This window comes from Callionymus lyra, chromosome 19, assembly GCF_982586985.1.
Source record: "Callionymus lyra chromosome 19, fCalLyr1.hap1.1, whole genome shotgun sequence".
Classification (NCBI taxonomy): domain Eukaryota; kingdom Metazoa; phylum Chordata; class Actinopteri; order Syngnathiformes; family Callionymidae; genus Callionymus; species Callionymus lyra.
In genome coordinates, this window is record NC_141836.1 from 6,389,392 (window position 1) to 6,404,833 (window position 15,442).

Genomic DNA, 15,442 nt, shown 5'->3' on the forward strand with positions numbered 1-15,442 from the left:
CCACTAGCAAAGTTAAGCTAGCACATCAAGTCAACAGCTAAATTAAAAGCTAGCACTTTTAAGCCAATAACCAATTTAAAAGCTAGCACTTTTAGTCAATAGCTAGATTGAAAGCTAACACTTTTAGGCAATAGCTAAGTTAAAAGTAAGTACTTTTAGCAACTTGCTAATTTAAAAGCTAGTATTTCAAACTAATAGTTAATTTAAAAGCTAATACTTCAAACTATTAGCCAAATTAAGGGCTAGTACATCAAACTAATAGCTAATTTAAGTGCTAGTACTTCAAACTATTAGCTAAATTAAAAGCTAGTACTTCAAACTAATTGCTAATTTAAAAGCTAGTACTTCAAACTATTAGCTAAATTAAGGGCTAGTACATCAAACTAATAGCTAAATTAAAAGCTAGTATTTCAAACTAATAGTTAATTTAAAAGCTAGTACTTCAAACTATTAGCTAAATTAAGGGCTAGTACATCAAACTAATAGCTAATTTAAGTGCTAGTACTTCAAACTATTAGCTAAATTAAAAGCTAGTACTTCAAACTATTAGCTAAATTAAGGGCTAGAACATCAAACTAATAGCTAAATTAAAAGCTAGTACTTCAAACTAATAGCTAAATTAAAAGCTAGTACTTCAAGCTAATAACTTAATTAAAAGCTAAAACTTTAATAGCTAAGTTAAAAGGGAGCACTTTTAGCAACTTGCTAATTTAAAAGCTAGTACTTCAAGCCAATAACCAATTTAAAACTAGTACTTTAAACTAATAGAGAAATGAAAAGCTAGTACTTCTATCCAATAACTAATTTAAAAGCTAGTACTTTAAACTAATAGATACTGAAAAGCTAGAACTTCAATCCAATAAGTAATTTAAAAGCTAGCACTTTAAACTAATAGATAATGGAAAGCTAGTACTTCAATCCAATAACTAATTTAAAAGCTAGTACTTTAAACTAATAGATAATGAAAAGCTAGTACTTCTATCCAATAACTAATTTAAAAGCTAGTACTTTAAACTAATAGATACTGAAAAGCTAGAACTTCAATCCAATAACTAATTTAAAAGCTAGCACTTTAAACTAATAGATAATGAAAAGCTAGTACTTCAATCCAATAACTAATTTAAAAGCTAGTACTTTAAACTAATAGATAATGAAAAGCTAGTACTTCTATCCAATAACTAATTTAAAAGCTAGTACTTTAAACTAATAGATAATGAAAAGCTAGTACTTCAATCTAATAACTAATTTAAAAGCTAGTACTTTAAACTAATAGATAATGAAAAGCTAGTACTTCAATCCAATAACTAATTTAAAAGCTAGTACTTTAAACTAATAGATAATGAAAAGCTAGTACTTCTATGCAATAACTAATTTAAAAGCTAGTACTTTAAACTAATAGATAATGAAAAGCTAGTACTTCAATCCAATAACTAATTGAAAAGCTAGTACTTTAAACTAATAGATAATGAAAAGCTAGTACTTCAATCCAATAACTAATTGAAAAGCTAGTACTTTAAACTAATAGATAATGAAAAGCTAGTACTTCAATCCAATAACTAATTTAAAAGCTAGTACTTTAAACTAATAGATAATGAAAAGCTAGTACTTCTATCCAATAACTAATTTAAAAGCTAGTACTTTAAACTAATAGATAATGAAAAGCTAGTACTTCAATCCAATAACTAATTTAAAAGCTAGTACTTTAAACTAATAGATAATGAAAAGCTAGTACTTCAATCCAATAACTAATTTAAAAGCTAGTACTTTAAACTAATAGATAATGAAAAGCTAGTACTTCAATCCAATAACTAATTTAAAAGCTAGCACTTTAAACTAATAGATAATGAAAAGCTAGTACTTCAATCCAATAACTAATTTAAAAGCTAGTACTTTAAACTAATAGATAATGAAAAGCTAGTACTTCAATCCAATAACTAATTTAAAAGCTAGTACTTTAAACTAATAGATAATGAAAAGCTAGTACTTCAATCCAATAACTAATTTAAAAGCTAGTACTTTAAACTAATAGATAATGAAAAGCTAGTACTTCAATCCAATAACTAATTTAAAAGCTAGTACTTTAAACTAATAGATAATGAAAAGCTAGTACTTCAATCCAATAACTAATTTAAAAGCTAGTACTTTAAACTAATAGATAATGAAAAGCTAGTACTTCTATCCAATAACTAATTTAAAAGCTAGCACTTTAAACTAATAGATAATGAAAAGCTAGTACTTCAATCCAATAACTAATTTAAAAGCTAGTACTTTAAACTAATAGATAATGAAAAGCTAGTACTTCTATCCAATAACTAATTTAAAAGCTAGTACTTTAAACTAATAGATAATGAAAAGCTAGTACTTCAATCCAATAACTAATTTAAAAGCTAGTACTTTAAACTAATAGATAATGAAAAGCTAGTACTTCAATCCAATAACTAATTTAAAAGCTAGTACTTTAAACTAATAGATAATGAAAAGCTAGTACTTCTATGCAATAACTAATTTAAAAGCTAGTACTTTAAACTAATAGATAATGAAAAGCTAGTACTTCAATCCAATAACTAATTGAAAAGCTAGTACTTTAAACTAATAGATAATGAAAAGCTAGTACTTCAATCCAATAACTAATTTAAAAGCTAGTACTTTAAACTAATAGATAATGAAAAGCTAGTACTTCAATCCAATAACTAATTTAAAAGCTAGTACTTTAAACTAATAGATAATGAAAAGCTAGTACTTCTATCCAATAACTAATTTAAAAGCTAGCACTTTAAACTAATAGATAATGAAAAGCTAGTACTTCTATCCAATAACTAATTTAAAAGCTAGTACTTTAAACTAATAGATAATGAAAAGCTAGTACTTCAATCCAATAACTAATTTAAAAGCTAGTACTTTAAACTAATAGATAATGAAAAGCTAGTACTTCTATCCAATAACTAATTTAAAAGCTAGTACTTTAAACTAATAGATAATGAAAAGCTAGTACTTCTATCCAATAACTAATTTAAAAGCTAGTACTTTAAACTAATAGATAATGAAAAGCTAGTACTTCTATCCAATAACTAATTTAAAAGCTAGTACTTTAAACTAATAGATAATGAAAAGCTAGTACTTCAATCCAATAACTCATTTAAAAGCTAGTACTTTAAACTAATAGATAATGAAAAGCTAGTACTTCTATCCAATAACTAATTTAAAAGCTAGTACTTTAAACTAATAGATAATGAAAAGCTAGTACTTCAATCCAATAACTAATTTAAAAGCTAGTACTTTAAACTAATAGATAATGAAAAGCTAGTACTTCAATCCAATAACTAATTTAAAAGCTAGTACTTTAGACTAATAGATAATGAAAAGCTAGTACTTCAATCCAATAACTAATTTAAAAGCTAGTACTTTAAACTAATAGATAATGAAAAGCTAGTACTTCAATCCAATAACTAATTTAAAAGCTAGTACTTTAAACTAATAGATAATGAAAAGCTAGTACTTCTATCCAATAACTAATTTAAAAGCTAGTACTTTAAACTAATAGATAATGAAAAGCTAGTACTTCAATCCAATAACTAATTTAAAAGCTAGTACTTTAAACTAATAGATAATGAAAAGCTAGTATTTCTATCCAATAACTAATTTAAAAGCTAGTACTTTAAACTAATAGATAATGAAAAGCTTGTACTTCTATCCAATAACTAATTTAAAAGCTAGTACTTTAAACTAATAGATAATGAAAAGCTAGTACTTCTATCCAATAACTAATTTAAAAGCTAGTACTTTAAACTAATAGATAATGAAAAGCTAGTACTTCAATCCAATAACTAATTTAAAAGCTAGTACTTTAAACTAATAGATAATGAAAAGCTAGTACTTCAATCCAATAACTAATTTAAAAGCTAGTACTTTAAACTAATAGATAATGAAAAGCTAGTACTTCAATCCAATAACTAATTTAAAAGCTAGTACTTTAAACTAATAGATAATGAAAAGCTAGTACTTCTATGCAATAACTAATTTAAAAGCTAGTACTTTAAACTAATAGATAATGAAAAGCTAGTACTTCAATCCAATAACTAATTGAAAAGCTAGTACTTTAAACTAATAGATAATGAAAAGCTAGTACTTCAATCCAATAACTAATTTAAAAGCTAGTACTTTAAACTAATAGATAATGAAAAGCTAGTACTTCAATCCAATAACTAATTTAAAAGCTAGTACTTTAAACTAATAGATAATGAAAAGCTAGTACTTCTATCCAATAACTAATTTAAAAGCTAGCACTTTAAACTAATAGATAATGAAAAGCTAGTACTTCTATCCAATAACTAATTTAAAAGCTAGTACTTTAAACTAATAGATAATGAAAAGCTAGTACTTCTATCCAATAACTAATTTAAAAGCTAGCACTTTAAACTAATAGATAATGAAAAGCTAGTACTTCAATCCAATAACTAATTTAAAAGCTAGTACTTTAAACTAATAGATAATGAAAAGCTAGTACTTCTATCCAATAACTAATTTAAAAGCTAGTACTTTAAACTAATAGATAATGAAAAGCTAGTACTTCTATCCAATAACTAATTTAAAAGCTAGTACTTTAAACTAATAGATAATGAAAAGCTAGTACTTCTATCCAATAACTAATTTAAAAGCTAGTACTTTAAACTAATAGATAATGAAAAGCTAGTACTTCTATCCAATAACTAATTTAAAAGCTAGTACTTTAAACTAATAGATAATGAAAAGCTAGTACTTCTATCCAATAACTAATTTAAAAGCTAGCAATTTTTAGCCAATAGCTATGTTAGAGTCGATTGATCAGTTCATCACTTTACAGTCACATGGACACAAAAGTTTGTAGAACAACGTGTATGGTTTGCATTTATGCTTTTTATCACTCAAAACCTCCACATCTAGTGTTTGCTGATCTCCAGCTGGCCTTTTTCCCATCATACCTTGCTCTCAACTAGTCATTACTGGCCTTGCAGTTCTGCCTCAGCTGCATGCTGCTCCTCACATCATTTTATTATCATTTAAGAGTTTTTCTTCCTTTTTTTTAGGACTGCCTTTAATTTTCCGCCAAGACAATGGAAAAGCAGACGCGGCCGGTCAGTTTGAGGAGCACGAGTTCGCCCGAAGCCTCAGCCCATTGCTGTTCTGCTACGCTGATAAAGAGCAGCCTGCTATGTAAGCATGCGCCCGCATCTTGAGCTCCATCTTCAGCTTTTTCTTAAAATGTTTCGCATGAAGGTGCACGATGCGGATCGGGAAAGGGATCCACCCGGACGGCGTGCCGGGCTGGTGCCAGGGCTTCTCCCTGGACGGCGGCAGCGGGGTTCGGGCGGTGAAGGTCATCCAGCACGGCAACAGACCCGGCCTCATCTACAACATCGGCAAGTTGAGGATTATAGGGATTTCGATGTTGGTTTGTAACGATGTGATGATTCCTCAGGGATCAGTGTGAGGAAAGGGAAGGGCAGATACCGGGACAGTCACATCGTCACCTTCTCTCCACGTTACCTGTTGGACAACCGCTCCTCGCACAAGCTCGCCTTCGCGCAGCGGGAGTTCGCCAGAGGACAGGTGAGAAGACAAGGTGTGTGTTTGGAGTAGAAACGAACCTCTATTCGTCCAGGGCACGGCGAACCCCGAGGGTTACATCTCCACGCTGCCGGGCTCCAGCGTCGTCTTCCACTGGCCGCGCAACGACTACGACCAGCTGCTGTGCGTGCGCTTGATGGACACGCCCGACTGCACGTGGTCGGGAGGATTCGAGGTCAACAAGCCCAGATCTTTCCACGTCAACATGAGGTGCGTCTCACAGCCGGAACTCGCAGCCCGCCAAGTCTTTTTTTACGTTGCTCGTTAGACTCAAAGATTCATGTTGATTTGTTTAACTATAAACATGATGATACAAAAGAGTCTAAGATCTTGTTAACATACACTTAATTTAAGACATTAGTTGAACTTTAAAGAGGATTTTGAGCATGATAAAAGCTTTAGATTCTAAAGCTTCACCTCTTTTTTTGACAGAGACACGCTGGGGAACTGTTTCTTCCTGCGCACAGAGATCACGTTGAAAGGAGCCACTTACCAAATCACCTTCACCGACTCCAGCCACCTTCCTCCGCCGTTCCGCATCAACAACATTTCTGAGGTACTGTGAGAATTCAAAGAAGGAAAAGTATGATTAAATCTGTGTTTCTGTTGGAATCGGTGGAACGATTTACTCCTTTTCTAGAATTATTGAATGTTTTTACTATGTTAAACAACCGTTTTCTTCCTTTTTTATATTCATTTAAATTAAATAATCAAGTTGTCTTCATTATTTCTTCCATTTTCATCTGCTAATGGGGATAAAAATGTTTTTTTAAACTTAAAAAAGAGGGAAAATGGGAAACGTACGTGACTGAGTGAGGTCAGACATTGAAGGTCGACTGTCCGTGGTTCTTCTTCAGGTGCCGGTGCAGTTCTGGCAGCACGGCGTGGCCGACATGCGGCTTCACACCGACGTGAAGTCCGGATGCTCCCTGGATTACGCCTGCGACGAGCCCACGCTGCCGCCGTACCTCAGCATGATCGTGAAGGGCGCCGGCTCCTCCGAGGTCACGGCCGACATGAACTTCTTCCGGGAATACAACAAGCTCTACTACGAGAATTTCATCTACATCGCGGCCACTTACACCTTCTCACAGTGAGGGAACCGTTTGTCGCGGTCGCCTCGAGCCACAATTAAAACTCCGTGTTGATGCAGGAGCGCAGAGAAGAGGCCGCCGGGGAAGAAGGTGCGTCCGGTGACTTTCGCCGAGCTGGTCCTGGACGTGGACTCCGCGACTCAGCGCGTCATCCTCAAAAAGAAGGTTGTATTTTCGGATTTCTGTAAAGATGAAGCAATTTATTTGTTGTTTTTTTTTAAGAAAAACAATAGAACAATCAATAAAACCTGCTAAACTTTTTGATATATTGAAAATACTTGCACCTTAACATCTTAAGACGTTTTTATTTGTTCAGGATTTTCCTTGATTTTCTGGAACTCCTGTTGTGTTATCAGTTTTATCTTGATCTTTAAAGTATATACTTTATTGAGTATTGTTTTGATTGTTTAAGCGCTTTGTGACCCTGGTCTGGAAAAGCGCTATACAAATAAAAATTACTTACTTACTTACTTACTTTAAATGTTAAAGTGGTTCAAGATTCCATTTAAATTGTTTAATGAAACATTCTTTAGAAGAAAACTAAAACTAAAAATCCAAAAATCTTAATTTTAATAGGGTTTTATTTGAAAGACATTAAGAGAGTTAGTTGCTATGCAAAGATAAATTGTATATAATACATTTTTAATCAATAAAGAGGGTCATTTGAGATGTATTTTAGAGTCTACTGACTCTTTCAAGAAACATCTTAAGACGTTTTTATTTGTTCAGGCTTTTCCTTGTTTTTCTGGAACTCCTGTGTTGTTCTCAGTGTTATCTTGACTTTTAAAGTATATATTTTTATTGAATATTGTTTTGATTGTTTAAGCGCTTTATGACCCTGGTCTAGAAAAGCGCTATACAAATACAAATGACTTACTTACTTACTTACTTACTTACGGATGATGGTCATTTTTAAATGTTTTGCTGAGTGAACCTGTAAGGAAAGTTTATGTGGCACAGCAAAAAAAACTTGCTCTGTTTGTAGGAACCTGGAGAATTATCTCACAATCTTCATTTTTAAGGTGTTAAACAGACAATATTGTTAACCTTTCAGACGTCAGGGAGGTTCTTTGCTAACTAATGATAAAAAGCCTAGTATAGGATTTGTTGAATACATTAAAAAAGCCTCATTCTTGGCACAATTATAATCATTTTCAAATGTTTGTTAAGTTGTTATCTATTTATTTTTAATATATGATTGTCTGTCTGTAGGAACCTGGAAAACGTTCCCAGCTGTGGAGGATGACGGGCTCCGGCATGCTGTGCCACGAGGGTTCGTCTCCGCCACAGAGCAAGCCGGCTCAGCCGCGCCCCCTGGAGTCTTCTCTGGTGCTGGACATCGCCGGACTCGCCGCGGTCACCGACAACTGGTCAGTGTTCCTTTTTTTTTATAGCTGATCTTAAACTCCTTATCTTTGAAACTGAAACTCTTTCTTCCTCTCAGTTATGAGCCACTGATGCTGCGAAGGCCCGACCCGCGCCGCAGCACCACTCAAACCTGGTACTTCAGCTCGGGCATGCTCACCTGCGGTCTCCCCCGCCTCGTGGTTCAGGTGAAGACGGGCGTGTCGGGTCTGTACGACGGCGCCCAGGTGGTGCTGGGACCCGATTCTGGTCTACTGGACGCTGTTCCCGAGCAGCAGTTCATCAACCTCAAGATGAGACCGGGATCTGGTGTGCTGTCCGTGCAGGTTCTACCCGATGGTCCCACACGCGTCCTACAGGTCCGGAGAACTGAGTGAATATCAAACCCGAGATCTTTGCTGATTTTTTATCTTTTATAGATCAGTGACTTCAACCACAGGAGGGTCACGCCGACCTCGCCCTCAGCCGAGCAGGACAAGAGCAAAGAAGACGTGAAGAAGATGGAACGAGAGCTGGAGGTGAAACTATCTCACGCGTGGTTGTGTCAATCATCAGAATGTTGAAATTAACATTATCATTGTTTTTAACCATTTAATAACGTTTATGTTGATAATTGAATATTTGAATTAAATAGTTTCAAAATGATTAAAAACAAATGGTTTGATAAACTACTTTCAACAATTCAAAAAATAAAATTTCTAAATGAAAAAATGTTTAATTCAAAGTCTGTTCAGTTCAATATAAAATGTTGATAACAAGCTTCTCGATCAAATATGTGATATTCTGCTCCGATAAACTCTTTTTGTTTATTTGGAGAAAAAAATGTAGAAAAAGAAAAAATATTGGAATATCAAACTCTTGTGTTTAAAATTATATATATATATATATTGTATATGTTTATGAAATTAATTTAAAAAAACAAACAATTCAACCTATCAATCTATCAACTATTGAATTTATCTCCTTGTCTGGACTATTGTAACAGTTTATTTTAGTGTCTGAACAAGAAGGATCTGTCTCGCCTGAGGTTAATACTAAACTCTGCTGCCAGAATTCTGAGCCGCTCTAGTAGAAGAACTCACATTTCCCCCGATCCTTAAAACTCTTCACTGGCTGCCAGTTTATTTCAGGATCATTTTAAAATTCTGGTTCTTACTTTCAGAATTATTCATAGTCAGACATTCCATCAGTGATCTGATCCAGACTTACACCCCAGCTCGGGCTCTGAGGTCTGTGGATCAGAATCTACTGATGGTTCCTGAACTCGGTTCCGGACCAGAGGAGAGAAATCCTTCCAGACTGTTGCTCCTAAGCTTTGGAACGATCTCTTTGATGATCTACTGACTCCTTCAAGAAGTTTTCTGACTCGTGTACTGATCCCCGGCAGGTGCTGGTGAACCTGGAGGACGGCGTGGGTTTGTCTCTGGTCAACAAGGTTCCCGAGGAGCTGGTGTTCACGTCACTGGCCGGTATAAACATCCACTTCACCAGGACGGCAGCCAACGAGCTGCTGGAGCTCAGCATTCAACACATCCAGGTGAGATGTTTATTATTATTATTTTTTTTAAACAAACCAGTCGTTAAACAATCACGTGGCACGTGGGCTCAGGTGGACAACCAGCTGCTCGGCACCACCCAGCCCATCATGCTGTGCGTGACCCCGAGCTGCAACGGCGAGAGCAGCGAGTCCGGCCCCGCCCTGCAGGTCAACTACCTCAAAGTTCCCAGCAGCCTCATGCTCACCGACCTGTTCAAGGTGAGCGACCCATGCTTCTCTCGTACATCAGTGACTATTGGATGTTGAAAATGTTTTTTTATTTAAATGTTGTTTTTAATAATTCAATCATTTCTGTATTGAAAGATTTAATTAGATTTTATTGAATAATTTAATTCCATAATTTCTATTTTGAGGTTTGAGTGTGTTTTGGGGGGAAATAATTAAATAATTTGTTTATTTTAAAGGATTTTTTTTTGGTTTTGTTTAGTAATTTAATTTAATTATTTTTATTTTGAAAGGTTGACGTTTTTTAAATTAAATACTGTAATAAAATGATGAAAAGTTTGACATTCCTTATTGAATAATTTCATTCAAAGTTTGCTATATTTAAAGTTTGATCTTTTTTTAAATGTGTATATTTAAATGTTGACATTTTTCTAATTAAATATTTTTTATATGTAAATGTTGCCTTTTTTTTATTAAATAATTTGTATATTTAAATTCTGAATTTATTTTAAATAAATAACTTGTATATTTAAATTTTTCCTTTTTTTATAAATAATTTGTATATTTAAATTTTTACTTTTATTAAATAATATTTTTTATATTTAAAGGTGGATTTTATTATAACTATTTTTAATTGAATTCAAATGTTTTATTTATTTTTGTTTTACTTTAAAAAAACATTATTTTAAATCAAATTATTAAAACAAATAAATTCAACCGTTCAATAAAGAAATGATTGAATTCAATTATTCCAAAAACAACAATAAAATTCTTAAAATAATGAACATTAACACAACCTTCAATATTCTGGTGACACTGATCTACTTCCTACTTGTGACATCACCGACGACTCTGATTGGTCGCTGCAGCACCTGATGGTGACCGCTCAGCGCTACACCGTCATCATCGAGGAGAAGCTGCTGCTGAAGCTCCTCACGTTCTTCGGATACGGAGAAACCGAAGCAGGTGAGCTGAAGATACGACGTTCACAAGTTTGATTTCATTTGCTTCAACATCCACGCGTTGCTTCCAGAGCTGGAGAAGCTGGACGAGAACTTCCACGAGAGGCCGAGCGAGAGCGAGGAGCCGCCCAAGCGTTACTACTTTGAGAACCTGAAGATCAGCCTTCCTCAGGTGAAGCTCAGTGTCTTCACCTCACACAAACTGCCCGCAGATCTGAAGGTAACGCTAACGTCCTCACGACTATGACGCGTGGGATTCAAACCTTCACCGTCTGTGTGTTTCTCTGGAGGCTCTGAAGGGAACGCTGGGATTCCCTCTGGTCCGCTTTGAAGACGCCGTGGTCAACATGTACCCGTACACCAGAGTCCACCCGTACGAGACGCAGGAGATCATCATCAGTGACATCCTCAAGCACTTCAGGGAGGTGTGTGTCCTCATGCATGAAAAGCGCTATACAAATAAAAATTACTTACTTACTTACTTACATCGTGGTGTAAACACGTTGAGACACACAGTTTCATCTTTAATATAACTATTTGTTTCATGTAGATCAGAGCAGGTGATCCTCGTCTGTGTTTACTTGTCTTTGTGTGTGTGTTTTTGTCTTTTGGTGTGTATATCTTTGTTTGTGTTTGTCTTTTTGTGTGTTTGCCTTTGTTCAGGTTTTTTGTCTTTTATGTGTATATCTTTGTGTTTGTTTCTCTTTGTGTGTTTGTGTTTTTTGTGTGTAAATCTTTGTGTGTGTTTCTCTTTTGTGCTTTTGTGTTTTTGTGCATTTGTATGTGTGTTTGTGCGGGTATAACTTTTTGTGTGTGTTTGTCTATGTGTGCGTGTTGTTTTTTGTGCATTTGTATGTGTGTGTGTTTGTGCGGGTATAACTTTTTGTGTGTGTGTTTGTCTATGTGTGCGTGTTGTTTTTTGTCTGTTTGTGTGTGGTTGTTTCTATGTGTGTGTGGTTGTCTGTTTGTATGTTTTACTGTTTGTCTCTGTGTTTGTTTTTCTGTGTTTGTTTGTGTGAGTGTTTGCCTTTTGTGTGTTTTCCTGTGTGTGTGTTTATGGGTTGTTTTTTTTGTCTTTTTGTACGTTTGTCTGTGTATGTGTGGTTGTTTGTGTGTGTGTGTGTCTCTGTGGATTCCATATTAAACAGACGAACATGTTCACAGCAACATCTTCTCATCTTCTCTGTTTGTGTTTGCTGTATTTACAGGAGCTGATCAGTCAAGCAGCTCAGATCCTGGGCTCCGTGGACTTCCTGGGGAACCCCATCGGCCTCCTCAACGACGTCACCGAAGGAGTTTCTGAGCTCATCAAGTACGGGAACGTGGGCGGACTCATCCGTAACGTGACCCACGGCGTGTCCAACTCGGCCGCGAAGGTTTTCTTTTAAAGTCATTTTATTCCTTCTCTTCACACTTGTTCTTCATCCTTGGTCGTCTTTCTTAAATTCCAGTTTGCCGGGACCTTGTCAGACGGGCTCGGGAAGACCATGGACAACCGGCACCAGAATGAGAGGGAGTACATCAGGTACCACGGCGCCACCAGTGGAGAGCATCTGGTCGCTGGAATCCATGGACTCGCTCATGGTAGCATTAAAAAAAAAAACAATTTCAAATATTAAATGTGCTTTTTCATATTGACCTTGTTTTCCTGGTCGTTCGTGCTTCTCCCTTTCTCCAGGAATCATCGGAGGAATGACCAGCATCATCACGTCCACGGTGGAGGGGGTGAAGACGGAAGGCGGCGTCAGCGGGTTCTTCTCCGGCCTCGGGAAAGGCCTGGTCGGGACGGTCACTAAACCAGTGGCCGGAGCTCTGGACTTCGCCTCTGAGACGGCGCAGACGGTCCGGGACATGGTCAGCCTCAGCAACCACAGGTAGGACACGTTTGTCTTCAAGATCCACTCGATTTGTTCCTACGACAGTAAAATGACTTATTATCCAATTTAAATTGTGTTAAGTCTCACCATCTGAGACATTTACGTTTTTGTGGTGCAGCTGCATTTTAACGTTTTCATGCTAGCTATTTTGTGTTTCGTGCTAACTATTCTGTGTTTTTATGCTAACTCTTTTGTGTTTCCGTGCTAACTATTTTTAGTTTTTGTGCTAACTATTTAGCGTTTTCGTGCTAACTATTTTATGTTTTTGTGCTAACTATTTTATGTTTTTGTGCTAACTATTTAGCGTTTTCGTGCCAACTATTTAGCGTTTTCGTGCTAACTATTTAGCGTTTTCGTGCTAACTATTTTATGTTTTTGTGCTAACTATTTTTAGTTTTTGTGCTAACTATTTTTAGTTTTTGTGCTAACTTTTAAGCGTTTTCGTGCTAACTATTTTATGTTTTTGTGCTAACTATTTTATGTTTTTGTGCTAACTATTTTATGTTTTTGTGCTAACTATTTTTAGTTTTTGTGCTAACTATTTTATGTTTTTGTGCTAACTATTTTATGTTTTTGTGCTAACTATTTTTAGTTTTTGTGCTAACTATTTAGCGTTTTCGTGCTAACTATTTTATGTTTTTGTGCTAACTATTTTGCGTTTGCGCGATAAATATTTTGTGTTTTAGTGCCAACTATTTTTAGTTTTCGTGCCAACTATTTATATTTTCATCCTAACTATTTTGCGTTTTCATGCTAACTATTTTGCATTTGTGTGAACTATTTTGCGTTTTTCGGGCTTACTATTTGGGTTTTCTTGCCAACTATTTTGCATTTTGTGCTTAATATTTGTGTACTCTTGCTATTTATTTTGTGTTTTCATAGTAGTTTTTGTCTCGAGTGTGTTTGTTAAAGTTTGTGTTACAGGTCACGTTTCACCCCAAAATAACTGATGCTAACACTTTTTAGCGAGCGGCTAACTAGCACGCAAGCTAACCCGGCCATGAAAATACAAACCCCTAGTCACAGACATATGAAGATATATGGGCTTCAAATAGAAAAAAACATTTGATGTTATTTATTTAGGCTAAAGTAGGAAAAACCACACGTTTATCTGAAAATAAATACAAATAAGAAGTTAAAGAAATGTTGCTAGATTTTCTTTTTCTACTTCTATTTTGTTTTCTAATATTTTTAAACCAATTTAAGCAGCCGTGTTTTAACTAAGCCGGTAAAGATATGACCGATAAACGAAGGAAGTGATGATGTCATCCACAGACAAGGCATGCACTGCGTCAGGAAGCCGCGCTGCTGCAACGGTCACCAGGGTCTCCTGCCTCGATACTCGGCCACTCAAGCGGAGGGTCAGGAGCAGCTGTTCCACCTCACCGACAACATCCACTCGGAGTTGTGAGTCTCTGGGTTCTCACGGTTCCTGCGGCCGCGGCTCAACCCCGTCTTCCTCTTCCAGCTTCATCGCCGTGGAGATGATCGACAGCTACTGCGTGCTCATCTCCTCCAAGGTGGTCTACTTCCTGAAGCCCGGGGACGCCGTGGACCGCGACGCCATCTTCCTGGAGGTCAAATATGACGACCTCTACCACTGCCTGGTGTCCAAGGATCACGGGAAGGTCTACGTGCAGCTGACGAAGAAGGCTGAGAGCACCAGCAGCGGGGTGGCCATCCCTGGACCTGCTCACCAGAAGCCCATGGTGAGTTCCACCCAAGAAAAGCATCTGAAAACGATCACAATGAAGTGTTTATTTTAAACGATTAAGACGTTGTTGTGGCCTTTTTTTTTAATCATTGAATTAAATAAAGTCTACATTGAAAAGTCGAATATCTGAAGTGATCCTGAGCCACGTGCAGCTGGAACCAGTTCTGGTCCTGGCATGGAACTCCAAAGCTGAGGCTTTTAAACGCCGTCTCTGCTTCTCCTGCACAGGTCCACGTGAAGAACGAGTCTCTGGCCGTCAAAATCTCTCAGGAGATCAACTATGCAAAGAGTTTGTACTACGAGCAGCAGCTGATGCTGCCGGCCAGTGACAACGAGGACAGTTTACTCCTCGAGTCGTGATCTCCTTCGGTTTAAACCTTCAGGCATATCACTGTTCACGACTACTTTACACCTGCACAGGTGTGTATATTCTTCTAAAACGGGTGTGTGTGTGTGTGTGTGTGTGTGTGTGTGTGAGCGTGTGTGTGTGTGCGACGACACTTCCAAATAAAGTAACTGACTGAAGTTGTCCTGATGATTAATTTTATTTAATAAAATGCTCAAAACACTAAAGAAGTTCATGTTTTTTCTCCTCTAACTATATTTCAGAACAGATTGAAACAAGACACAACAACTTTATGCAGATCAATCCAACATTTTTTAAAAAATAATTTTCTATTCAGTAAAACTGTCAGTTCTACACTTCAGACGTTTAACATTAAGCCGTAAAACAGTTTAATTGCATTTTTATTGTTTCAATCTTTATCAAGGTTCTATATTTTTATTGTAATATTTCTTGTTTTTAATGTGTATTCTCTTAAAATGGATCAATGTAAAGGTTACAACAAATAAAATATATTATTATTGATTGTTGGTTATTTGATCTCATTATTTGTTCATTCAATCATTACTTTTAAATAGGAATTATATATATTTATTATTATGATTTATTGTATATTCATGTATTTATTTATGTCTGAAGTTTTAATTACGAAAAAATGTATAATCTTTACGCGCTTTATTCTCTGGCGCGCGCGCAAGCTCCTGCCAACACGTGTCAACGCGCGCGCACAACACGCACTGCGCCCGTGCGCCGATTTTGG

General features: G+C 35.9%; 1 protein-coding gene across 1 annotated transcript in view; it reads left to right on the forward strand.

Annotated features, from left to right (window-relative positions):
• vps13d (vacuolar protein sorting 13 homolog D) overlaps positions 1 to 14,886 on the forward strand; it is a 38,383-nt gene extending 23,497 nt beyond the window's left edge. The window contains exons 47-67 of the mRNA XM_087781173.1: positions 5,064 to 5,190; positions 5,254 to 5,396; positions 5,456 to 5,586; positions 5,639 to 5,814; positions 6,037 to 6,160; positions 6,462 to 6,697; positions 6,758 to 6,863; positions 7,911 to 8,068; positions 8,143 to 8,422; positions 8,483 to 8,581; positions 9,451 to 9,600; positions 9,673 to 9,819; positions 10,656 to 10,752; positions 10,820 to 10,968; positions 11,039 to 11,173; positions 11,957 to 12,124; positions 12,200 to 12,332; positions 12,427 to 12,622; positions 13,901 to 14,032; positions 14,094 to 14,334; positions 14,568 to 14,886. Of these exons, the coding sequence (XP_087637299.1) occupies positions 5,064 to 5,190; positions 5,254 to 5,396; positions 5,456 to 5,586; positions 5,639 to 5,814; positions 6,037 to 6,160; positions 6,462 to 6,697; positions 6,758 to 6,863; positions 7,911 to 8,068; positions 8,143 to 8,422; positions 8,483 to 8,581; positions 9,451 to 9,600; positions 9,673 to 9,819; positions 10,656 to 10,752; positions 10,820 to 10,968; positions 11,039 to 11,173; positions 11,957 to 12,124; positions 12,200 to 12,332; positions 12,427 to 12,622; positions 13,901 to 14,032; positions 14,094 to 14,334; positions 14,568 to 14,699 (3,260 nt within the window). The 3' untranslated portion in view covers positions 14,700 to 14,886. The remainder of the gene's footprint in view (positions 1 to 5,063; positions 5,191 to 5,253; positions 5,397 to 5,455; positions 5,587 to 5,638; positions 5,815 to 6,036; positions 6,161 to 6,461; positions 6,698 to 6,757; positions 6,864 to 7,910; positions 8,069 to 8,142; positions 8,423 to 8,482; positions 8,582 to 9,450; positions 9,601 to 9,672; positions 9,820 to 10,655; positions 10,753 to 10,819; positions 10,969 to 11,038; positions 11,174 to 11,956; positions 12,125 to 12,199; positions 12,333 to 12,426; positions 12,623 to 13,900; positions 14,033 to 14,093; positions 14,335 to 14,567) is intronic.
• Positions 14,887 to 15,442: the final 556 nt, after the last annotated feature.